This window comes from Danio rerio, chromosome 11 (genome assembly GCF_052040795.2).
Source record: "Danio rerio strain M-AB ecotype USA chromosome 11, GRCz13ab, whole genome shotgun sequence".
Taxonomy (NCBI): domain Eukaryota; kingdom Metazoa; phylum Chordata; class Actinopteri; order Cypriniformes; family Danionidae; genus Danio; species Danio rerio.
Window position 1 is genome coordinate 38,672,416 of NC_141031.1, and position 12,506 is coordinate 38,684,921.

A 12,506-nucleotide genomic window follows, 5' to 3' on the forward strand; every position below is an offset into this window, starting at 1 on the left:
GTTAACACAGCCATGTGCAGGTGGTGATGAGAAAGTTACATAATGAGCCAATGATCATCACAAACTTTTCCCGAAAGCAGAAAAGTGTATCAGTGAATAGAAGGTGCTCAGTGTCATTCACACAGCTACTAAACACCAGTATGGTAACACGCATAAAATTTAAAAAAAGTAATGAAATCAACATTGTTTATCAACATCAAATGTAAAATAAATCTCTAATGTACATTACTGATGAAAAACAAAAAAAAAAAAACATAGTATTGTCAACAAAAAGCATAAAAAGTGATGTGCCATGCAGGGAATTTTGGGAAAGTCAATTTATAGTTATTCGCTGTATATATTAGGGAAAACATACTGTTAACCAGGTTATGGATTTTTACTGTAGGATTTTTACAGTTTTTTACAGTTCAAATTGCGGCCATTTTTTACAGTGTACAGTCTGTACAGTATAAAAATCATTACATCTATGGGAAGTCACCATAGAGATAGTTACAGTGTGTGTGTGTAAAAATAATAGTTCTTTATTGGCATTGAGGGTTCCATGAACAGCCTTTAAATTTCCTGGAAACTTTCCACTCCACAAAATGTTCTTGATGGTGTAAAAAGGCTCATTAGTTTAGGGTTTTAAAAATGTTCCTTGTACTTAAACCCTTTATTTTTCCTGAAATACTGAAACTATAGTTCTTTAAAAAACTTTATAATGTGCGCGTGTGGCTGTCCAAATATTTGTAAAACCATTTCAAATCCCCTTTTTTCCACTTCCTAACAGCAGAAAAGCAATAATCCGTTTGTTTTTTCGGCCATTCATTCATTCATATAAACAAATTAAATCAGAATATATTTGTAAAACCTGTAAAAGTGCATGTACTAATATCCAGTCATTGATTGCATAATTATCAAAATGTATTTGTAAAATTGGTCCTTTTTCTTTCATTTATTTTCCAAATAAATATAGTAATTCCATGGCGTACATCCAGGATCCAAAAATGAAACATTTTTATCCAATACACTATTGAAAATCAGAATATACAGTAAACATTTAAAGTAGATCAAAAAAACCTTCTTCAGGATTGTTTTAGATCAAGAATAGGTGTTGTTCAATTGTTTTAAAAGGACTTTGATAAAGGGAGATGAGCCACTTCAAATGCTGACTACTGTATATTGATTCAAATATGAAAATAAATGGAAAAGAAAAATCTATTTGTAAAGTAGGTGAGGATAAGATGCCTATACTTACATAAACTTGAGTATTTACAAATACAGTTGGTCACACTTTATTTTGATGGTTCATTTGTTGAATTTAAGATGCATTGCATCGACATGCTAACTAATTCTCATTAGATTATAAGTAGACTGTTAGGTTGGGGTTAGTGTAAGTTGACATGTATTGTAGTTTCTTATAGTTAGTTAAATCTGTCTGTTAAATAAGTCTGTTGAAGGAGCAGTATCATCAGATATCTTAAGCAGACAGTCTACTAATACTCTAATGGACCATCAAAACAAAGGGTTACCATACAGTTTAATGCACAGTTTGAGTATACAGCTAATACTTTTGGTATTGAAGTCAATGCAATACTCAAAATGTATAGTTAAATCTAAATATGACACACACACTCACGCATTCTTTTCCTGCACTGATGTGTCCTGTGTAACCATTGATGTCGCCTTAGTTATGACCTCATAACACAGCATTGTTAGTGTTTGTGTGTGTCGTCTCATAAAAAAGCTTCTGGGAATATAAAATGGAGCAACTGGAGCAATGTTGTGTAACCAATCCACACACACACACAAACACTCATGCTCACGTACACAGTCAGTTCCAGTGAATTGAGTGTGTCTGAAGTGAAATCCCCTACTGTGACTCAACAGCTGTAGACGAGAGTCAGAAACACTCACACTCACACTCACAGTGTGTATTAACACTACCGTGCGTCCACGGCAAACAAACACACAGCTATAGAAAGATAACACTGTTCACTCCTCCTACATACTGTATGCGGACACGTCAGCTGGAGGAAATAATAATAATATCATAATAATAATAAAAATAACATCACAATCGGTGATGCTCTGAGCTGAAGCATCCCATGAGATCTGGTTCACGTCGAGGCAAAAACATTTTAAAAATAAATCCTGAGATATTTGGGAAAGAGACCCGAGGCGGGTCACATGTGAAGAGGGTCACATGGCCGCACTTGTGCTTTGGCTCAAATTGATCACAGGATCAAAACAAAACAATCTTGAGAATTGACAAAATACTTAGATATTAGATACGCATTTATTTTGTGTTCAATCAATTTTTATTCTAAATAATAATCAAATGTTTTTACTTTTTTAAAGGTAATTCAGTGTAACAATAATAGTTAATATTTCAAAATGATACACCTACAGCCCCCAAATATGCATTAGTTGTAATTTTTAAAATCTTTTTTAAAAACACCCATTTGTAGAATTATTAATTATATAAAATTATAATTATATAAAATGTAATTGGTATAAACACTTCCTTTTTTAAATTAACATGTCAAAATAAGTGTTATTTTATTTTTGCATAAACATGTGTTGTGCTGAAAAATAATAGAATTTTATTTCACCCATATTTTGGCATTTTGTCAACAAATTAACAATTACAAAGGGGACACATTTAATATGCTATCTATTAGTGTTGGGGGTAGCACATTAAAAGTAAGGCGAGTTACTTGTAATAATATTACTTGTTAAGCAACAACTAATGCATTACTTTCAAAATTAAGTAATCATATCTGAGTTACTTTTTTTAAAAAATGCAACATGAGTTACTTTTTTAGTTTACTTCTATACAGATTAATGTGACATTTAAAGGCTTAACTAGGTTAATTAGGTTAACTAGGCCGGTTAGGGTAATAAGGCAAGTTATTGTATAATGATGGTTTGTTCTGTAGACTATCGGAAAAAAAATTAGCTTAAAGAGCTAATAATTTTGCCCCTAAAATGATTTTTTAAAAATTAAAAACTACTTTTATTCTAGCCGAAATAAAACAAATAAAGCTTTCTCCAGAAAAAAATAATAATTATCAGACTGTGAAAATGTCCTTGCTCTGTTTATCATCAATTAGAAAAGGGGGGCTAATAATTCTGACTTCAACTGTGCATATATATATATATATATATATATATATATATATATGTGTGTGTGTGTGTGTGTGTGTGTGTGTGTGTGTGTGTGTGTGTGTGTGTGTGTGTGTGTGTGTGTGTGTGTGTGTGTGTGTGTGTGTGTGTTTAATATTATCATTTATGAATAGTTTAAATAGTTAATAATTAAAAATACTAAAAATAACAAAATAAATAAGATAAAATAAATTCATATTTTTAATAGGAAGCTATACAATATATATTTGTGCATATACATTAGTTTAGTCAGTACTGAAGCCAAATCTGGAGCGTATCTAACAAAACAACTTACAATAAGGCTCCAAAAACGAATACAGCTAAATTTATGATATGGAAAAATATTAAATAAAAAATTTAAAAAGAGGAAAAATCAAGAGAAGCAAATCTGAAACAATTTACTTGAATTTTTGTAGGTTTTTTTTTTTTTTTGCAATATTTAGCTTTCAATTTCTCAATATGTTTGGTGACTAAAACATTATTTTAATAAATTGACCTGTTTAATAAATCTCTGAAATTGCTAAAGGCTTCATTAATGCTTTTCCATTAAAATAAAACCTGTTATAATAGTATAATAAGGGGGGCATGCTGAAAATACACCTCATTTTCATATATTTTCTGCACAACAGTATTGAAAATTTGCAAGCATGTAAGATTCTCTTCGAAAGTAATTTCACAAATGGTTCAAAACACATAAATAGTATTTTCTTACTCATTATTTACAACTTGATAAAAATATTTTTAGACCCGGAGTATGACGAGGGTCATCATTCTTCTACAACTTAAAGTAAATGAAAAGCCAAACTCGAGAATTTAAATCGCAGCACAGACGTACATTAAACAGTGAAAGTTTTAGCCAAAGAGTGACCTTTTCCCCCTGTCTGGAGTACAAAAATACGAAGAAAAAAAAAACTTCCCTTTAGACACTTCCCATTTATTGTGGCTGCACACCTCAAGCTGCTGTTCATTCCACTCCATTTACAAGAAATCAACAGCAGATCCTGTTATACAGATTTCCACCCGATCAGAACACACACGTCTAACTCGATGACCCACTTTATCATATTCATCTGCAGCGAGTGTTATACGCTGTTTATCTGTGGAAACAAATAAGCGCGCAACTTCACAGAAGCTCATATGGACGACGGCGCGGCTGAATAAAAGTGAAACAACACTTGGCCTCGTGACGCAGGTGAAAGATCATTCAAAATACCACGAGCTGAAGGCAGAAAGAGAAAGACAGAACAGAAATGAGTCAGTTGGCCTTTGCTCTAATTTAGGCCTGCCGCGTATATGGAAGGCCTAGTTTGGCTCACACCCGAGTCCATTTCAACAGAGATTGTTTGGTCAGGATTTAAAGAACCAGTTTTTCTCTCACCTGTTCTTTTAGTTCTGTGAGTTGGCTTGACAGGTTGGAGATCAGCTTCATGGTGGATTCCAGCTTCTCTTGCAGACTCCTGATCTCATTCTGTTCGCCCTCGGCATCGCTGCTAACCAGAGACATGGCGCGCATTCGAGGAAACCAGTCCAGATTGTGATCCTGTTGGAATACCGGCGATGTTTTCAGTTAGACATTCATTGAGGATAGCAAAACACTGGCGAACATATTACAAAACTCATTACACACACACACACAATTATATTTGCTGTTTGTTCAAACTACTTATTTAAAATGTGCTGAAACAACCCAATTCCTGTGTCTTTTGGGGGGGACAACTTAACTGTTTAATGTTCAATTCACTTAAGGGCAAGATGATTGGGATGTCTGCTTACATTACTGACGATGCGACTGTTCAGTTTAACAGAGGAAAAGCGCTCTCGCTCCGTACATCGGAGATTGCATTAATTATATTGTTTTATATTATTTAAAGTAATTTTGGATGCAGTGACACACAGTCAAATTTTTTGCTGAACAGATCCAACACTTTTGACACTCATAAATGTTCATGTAAGTCATCGTGCTGCATGTAACAGGAGGGTTGCTGAAGGTGGCAGCTGATGTGCAGCCTGAGGTTTGTATCTTTAATAAATTAAAAGACGTGTCCATGTTCATTGAAAAGTAAGAATGATTAATAAACTCATATGAAACTATCCCTTAAAAGTGAAGTCAGGTCTTCGGTTTCAGGCTACAAGCATTCCGTTCCAAAGCCCAACTGAACTTCACTCTGGCACACCTCTTCCAACTGGGCCAGAGATGGCCAACTAGAACCATGTCTGGGCTCAAATGAACCAGGAAATGGGAGTCAAATGTACAGTTCGGATAGCCTAGTGCAGTGTTTCTCAACTGGTGGGTCGTGACCCAAAAGTGGGTCGCGGGAACATTTTCAGTGGGTCGCCGAGTGTGTGGTCAAAAAAAAAAAAGTTGAATTTTAAACTTATTTTGACTTTTATTTTGAAATGCGTGCACGACAACAGTACTGTTTGACATGTGAAATTTCATTTAATTAAAGCTACAAATGCACACGTATGACCCTGAATATGTAAAGTATGGATTTACATATTTGACAAGATAAAAAAGACTTAAAGCCTCAGTGTGTCATAGGTAGTGAGATTCTCTCCCAAGTGAGCATGAAACCTTCTAAATAAAACAACATAGAACCCGACAACATGTTTTATTAACAGTTCAGTTTTAGTTTATGGTAACTGAACATTTCCTTACACTAACCACTGTTTGCAGTATTTTTTGTTTTTACTTTGTAATTTTTCTATAATTTGATACATTTTGTTAAACGACAGCAATAAAATATAGTTTATTTGTAATTGTTGGCGATTTTTTTATGATTTATCAGTCAATACTTGTGTATGGTAACAAATAAATACAAATTAATTATAATTCCTAAAATTGTATTTTAGTTCCTAAAAATTTGGGTCGCGGCTTGATGACCATGTAAAAATGTGGGTCCCATGGCCAAACCAGTTGAGAACCCCTGGCCTAGTGTACACCCTTCATTAAAAAAAGTGACAACCTTTATAAGTATGCACATAATTCAAGATCAAAACAAAAAGTGTTCAGGGGTAGCTAAAATAATGTGTCAGCGCTTTTTGAGTAAAGGATTTATCAGAATAAACAGCAAAAATCAATCCAAGACATTCGAAAAACGTGGAAAAATATTAAAAAGCCTTGATTGACATTGCTTGGCGGTTCATTCCGCTGTGGCGACCCCGGATTAATAAAGGCACTAAGCTGACAAGAAAATGAATAAATGAATGAATGAATGAATGACATGGCTCAGCTTTGATTCTGAATAGCCATGTCAATAAAGGCTTTTTGATATTTTTCCACATTTTTGGAGTGCCTTGGACTGATTTTTGCTGTTTATGCACAAAGTTTGTTTAATTAATAATTATAAGGCAACAAATTTACTCTCTCTTTTTTAAACTAAACTCAGCTAAGTGCTTTTCATCAGATAATCCTAAACAAGTCACGATTTTCTACAAATGTATTAAGCATTACAAGTGTCCAGCAAACTTTTTTTTTTCTAGTCCAAAAATCTAGAAATTCGTAAATCGAGAAGCATTCAAGCAAAAAAGATTGTCTTGTTTTAAGAAATAAAGCTACATAATCTGCCAATGGGAAAAGAAAAATAATCCTGTTTTTTTCTTTTGACATAAGATTATTTTGCTTAACCAAATGGCAGATTGGAAAGTTTTTCTTGTCTATTCTCTTTAGGAATTTTAGATATTTGCACTACAAAAAAGACAAAAAAAGTAAGTAATAACGGCATTTTTTTGCAGTGTTTTTAACATTGATAAAAAGCAACCGATCATCATGTTGGAATAATTTCTGACGGGCTATTAAACACTCAAGACTTGAGTATTGATTACATAAAAAGTAAGTGAATATATTCAAATAATTCTGTTAATTTAAAATTGTAGAGATTAATATTTATTAAATGTATTAATTAAAATAAATACACACATTGTGAACATAAAAAACATCTTTCAGCAATATTAAGACATTGTAGCAAGCCCCAAAAGTAGTGTATTTTCTAAATATATTATTGTTGAGTATTAAGACATTTTGTTTGTTAGTTAAATGGCCGATCTGTGCATAAATATGGAAAGATATATATAAAACGACACTGTGATATTGATCCAATGTAAGCTGAATTGTCCCATTTGGGTGTCAACATTCACTTAACTGAACAAAAGTAATTCTTCTATGAATATTTATTCATTAAAAGCATATCAAATGCAAGAAAAGGCTTTGATATAATTTTTTAAAATAAGTTTTGAGGAAATAAAGGATCAAAATGTGGGTGAAATAGTTCTCCTATAAATGAATACTCATCGACACTCAGTGTATTAGACATATTGATGTAAAAATAAAAATAAAAACGTATTTATTATTTGTATTATTCTGACCTGTACTTTTTATATATTTTATATACATTTAAAAGTACAGTTCAAAATAAATACATTTAAAAATAATACACATAAATATTTAAAATGACAACTAATCCATATTGTGGATGTTAACTTACAAGTGGGTGGCTTTTGTAAATCAAAGTTTATTATTAAATTTTTTTTGCTCAGGAAAAAAGGACACATTTTATTGTACAAATATAAAAATTACATTACAGATTTGATGTTTAAAATTATTGTTATTTATGATTTGTAAGTGAATTAAATTCATACATTAAGTCTATTTAAGTCTATTTGAAGCATAATTCAGTGTCTGTCATATGATTATATTACTCTGTTTTCAATTCCAAACACACACACACAAAACTTCTACACAACACTAAGTGCTTCTGAAAGCAGACATTGGCTAATAGCAGTGGTGGAGTTGAAGTCATATCCTCCTCCTCCTCTCCTTCCCTCTCTGTCCATCCGTTCAGAAGAATGTGTGAACTTAAAACTCCCCATGTGTAATATGATTACAGCAAAGGAAATGTAGTATCAAAGTCACACGAGCCTCACCCTCAGATAACAGCTTCCAAATATGGCTGGGCATAACTTTACTTAACAAGCGGGAATCTTTCGCTCTCACCAATGACATCTTCAACATTACACACACTAATTTAATCAAGGAGAACACTAAAACACTGTCTGACTGCAAGATGAAACAGGTCTGAATCTTTTTAGGATTTCTAACAACTATATATTTATTTATAAACTCAGATGATGAAAACAGGCTCCTCACAAGGGCAAGAAACAAAACTTAGTTTAAGTTAAGTCATACATAACTTTAAACTTTTTTAACTTGAGTTTAACACCTTCTATTATTAAGTTTGGAGCACATTAGCAACAGCATGGCAACACCCTAGTTACAGTACTTTCATAAAACCTGCATTGCTACAACCATTTACAATTATTTAGCAATGACATAACAACAGTTTAGAACCCAAAACAACTGTATAGCAACACAACAGATATCACCCAGACAAGCTACTGTGCATGTTGGACTCTGGCAGGGCTACCCTTTGTCACCAATATTGTTCATAGTTTTTATGGACAGAATTTTAAAGTGCAGCTTTGGGGTGGAGGGTGTCCGGTTTGGGGACCACAGAATTTCATCTCTGTTATTCAGACAATGTTGTTCTGTCAAATCATCGAACACTGACATTTAGCATGTGCTGGGACGGTTTGCTGCCAAGTGTGAAATGGCTACGATGAGTATCAGCACCGCCAAGTCTAAGGCCATGGTGCTCCACCGGAAAAAGGGAGTTTGCCATCTCCTGGTTGGAGAAAAGTCCTTACCCAAAGTGGAGGAGTTCAAGTATCTTGGAGTTTTGTTCATGAGTGCTGGAAGAATGGAACATGAGATTGACAGGCGAATATGTGCAGCGGTAGTAGTAAAGCGGTTGATGTACTGGTCCGTTGTGGTAAAGAAGGAGCTGAGCCGAAAGGCAAAGCTCTCGATTTACCGGTCAATCTACGTTCATACTCTCACCTATGGTCATGAGCTTTGGGTCATGACTGAAAGGACAAGATCTTGGATACAAGCAGCCAAAATTAGTTTCCTTCTCAGGGTGGCAGGGCGCACCCTTACAGATAGGGTGATGAGCTCTGTCCCCCAGGAGGAGCTCGGAGTAGAGCCGCTGCTCCTCCACATCGAGAGAAGTCAGCTGAGGTTATTCGGGCATCTGTTTCAGATGCCTTTTGGACGCCTGGTGTTCCAGGACAAGCTGGAGGGACTAAGTCTCTCAGGTGGCCTGGGAACGCCTCAGGATCCCCCGGAGGACCTGGAGGAAGTATCTGGGGAGAGGGAAGTCTGGGGTTTTCTTATTAGACTGCTGCCCCAATGTCCAGGCCTGGGAAAACCAGATGAAAATTACATCAGATGAGCTCCTCAGCAGTTTTGGGATCCCCAGAGTTACTGTTAGGGCCCCACCAATTTCAATCTCAATCAGGCTGTGTTATAGGGCCAGTACTGGCCAGCGGTGCCCCTCCCTTGAGCATCAACAACTGTATAGCAACTAAGAACTATTTAGAATTACTTGTCAACGGCATAGCAACAGTCTGGCTACGTCCTGATGCACATGAATTGGAATACATTAGCCATTACATTTGCTAACGCCCTGGTAACCTCCCACTTACTGTTTTAACCTCGAGTATGCTGAGAGTTTTGCATAAGCAATAAAATGTAACTTTATTTTTGACTTTTCAGCAGACAGTGAATAGTACAAGAAGATCCTAATAAAACAAGCTATGTCCTTTATCCACAATATCTCAACATGTTTCATAGTTTTACGACAAGTCCACCAGCTCCAAAAGAGATTGCAGAGTGTCTGACTTCTGGCTGAAGGGAACGGTCAGACACAGATCCTAAAAAGGATGAGAAGGATCTGGCAAAAGTGGGAAAAGTGACAGTCACACTAAAGAAAGTTGGAAAATTGAAGACACTTGATTTTTTGAACATTCACTTCCTTTTCTCCTCAAAGCCGAACTACTTGCACATGAAGACACAAACACAGACACATCAGAGTTTGCAGTCAGACGAGTTTAGATTAGAACATGTCTTCTTAGCTTTAAGGAAGCTCATTTGTCATTTAAGAGTGACATGTTTTATGACAACTGTTAAGCAAGTTTGCATTGTTTGTTTTTCTGAGTACTATGCATGCAGTTTCTCTGTGCTCGTGTTCCTAGAAAGACTGCATGGAATACCTGACATTTTTCTAGCGCACAGCTAAAGCAAAAAGTGCATCTAGACTACTTTGACTGACTTCTTGTCTGTCATTGATTAGTTAAGCTGATAGTCCAGCCTCAAAGCAACAAAAAGTTTGGTCAAGTCACAAATTTGCTTGCTTAACTTGCATACCTATTTGTAAGACACAATTTAGAAATTGGGGCGGCACGGTGGCTCAGTGGTTAGCACTGTTGCCTCACAGCAAGATTTTTTTTTTTTCCAAGTTTGAGGAACAACAAATAATAACTTGACTTCTAGTTTATCATTTGGTATCAGAAGTGGCTTATATGAAAGGCAAAGGCCTCTAGATAACGCTTATTTTACCAAAGTAAAATATGATCATGACTTAATTTGTAATTATTTAATTAGTACAGTAAGGTCTGACTTTGTTTAGACAAAAGTCTTGCCACTTAACATAAATAATTTACTCTATAGAATATACATAATATATAAATTCACTATTATCTTCTACGTGAAACTGCTTTGACACAATCTAGACTGTAAAACCGCTAATAACGATGAATTGAATTGAATATAAAGTCATTGTGCAGTGGAAAAAGATTTAATATTGTGTATGACTCCATCATGAGCTTGGACGACTGCATCAATCTCTGCAATGACTCAAATAATTTATTAATAAAGTCATCTGGAATGGCAAAGAAAACATTCTTGCAGCACTCCCAGAGTTCATCAAGATTCTTTGGATTCATCTTCAATACCTCCTCCTTCATCTTACTCCAAACATGCTCAATAATGTTCATTGTGGAGACTGGGCTGGCCAATCCTGGAGCACCTTGACCCTCTTGCAGAATCTTTGATGTAGAGACTAAAGTAAGAGAAGGAGCGCTATCCTGCTGAAGAATTTTCAAAAAGGTATCCCTAGCAGTTCCTTGTTTGCCATTGGTCATTAAATAGATAGTTCCGCATCTTATTAACATAACTGGTAAGGCCAAAAATGACATATAGGGCAACACACACACAAAAAAGTCTCACTTATGTTCAACAAGGCATCACGTTGGCGCAGTGGGTAGAACGATCGCCTCACAGCAGGAAGGTTGTTGGTTCGAGCCTCAGCTGGGTCAGTTAGTATGTTTAGTTAGCTGTGTGGAGTTTGCATGATCTCCCCGTGTTTGCAAGGGTTTCCTCTGGTTTCCCCTTAAAGTCCAAAGAAATGCGCTATAGGTGAACTGAGTAGGCTAAATTGTCCGTAGTGAATGTGTGTGAATGAGTGTGTATGGATGTTTTCCAGTGCTGGGTTGCAGCTAAAAGGGCATTCGCTGCGTAAAACATGCTGGATAAGTTGGCGATTTATCCTGCTGTGGCGACCCCTGATTAATAAAGGGACTAAGCCAAAAAGAAAACGAATGAATGAATGAATGAATAAATGAATGTTCAATCAAAAATATAAAATCACAATAATGTGAAATTAAATAAGAAATAAAGGCACAACTGCATATGTTTTCGCTTCACAGCAGAACTCGGCCTTCATAGGAAACAATGACTAGATTGAGCATCTAAAAATAAACTCTTTCCTTTATGCATCTGTATAAAGTTAAACCTAAATTTTGTGGGGGAGAAAAAAAAACAGAAAAAACTTCTGTGCATATATAACTTTACCCACTCTGTGTGTGTGACAGAAAGAGAGACCCGCGTCCGGCTGCAGGTGCACAGAAGTCCCCTTGTCTCTGAAATCTCAGACACACACATTCAGACGCAGGGGAAAATCACAGGTAATGCTCTCAGTCATTCTGAGAAGAAGAGAGGAGTGCGTGTGCAGTCACTTCCGCCTGCTACAGATGTTGAGGTTTGTGTTTACTTCTGCCCAGCTGTCAGCCACTTTCGTCATCACACACACACAGACTGTTATCACTAGTCAGATCTCCACTCAAGTCCATCAAACTATGAGCTCTGCATCACCCACACAAATCAAACTCTTACTAATGCATTTCACCAGTACTGATTATTTCAAGTTCGCATTTGGAGCAAAACACAATTTTAAAATATACTACAATAATATGAACAGAGTTAGAATATTAAAGTCAATGTAAAAAGTTAAAGTTGTTTAAATAAATAGTTATGTGTTTACATTACAAAAATGCTAGTAAAATATAGAAAACTAAAGTATTTGCACACAAAAAATGATTTATTGGATTTAATCTATTTTTTTAACTTAGTGGTTGCAAACAATGTACTGTTAAAGTTAGAATTATTAGCCCCCCTGACTTAT

The 12,506-nt window shown here is 35.3% G+C and overlaps 1 protein-coding gene across 50 annotated transcripts in view; it reads right to left on the bottom strand.

The window, feature by feature from the left end:
• Positions 1-12,506, bottom strand: part of itpr1b (inositol 1,4,5-trisphosphate receptor, type 1b) — a 246,205-nt gene that overhangs the window by 1,179 nt on the left and 232,520 nt on the right. For all 50 annotated transcript variants that reach the window (XR_015502790.1, XR_015502791.1, XR_015502786.1 and 47 more), the window contains one exon: positions 4,526-4,687. Coding sequence is in view for 44 of the 50 variants with exons in the window: in XM_087274003.1 (XP_087130129.1) it covers positions 4,526-4,687 (162 nt within the window). In the remaining 6 variants the exon portion in view is untranslated. The remainder of the gene's footprint in view (positions 1-4,525; positions 4,688-12,506) is intronic.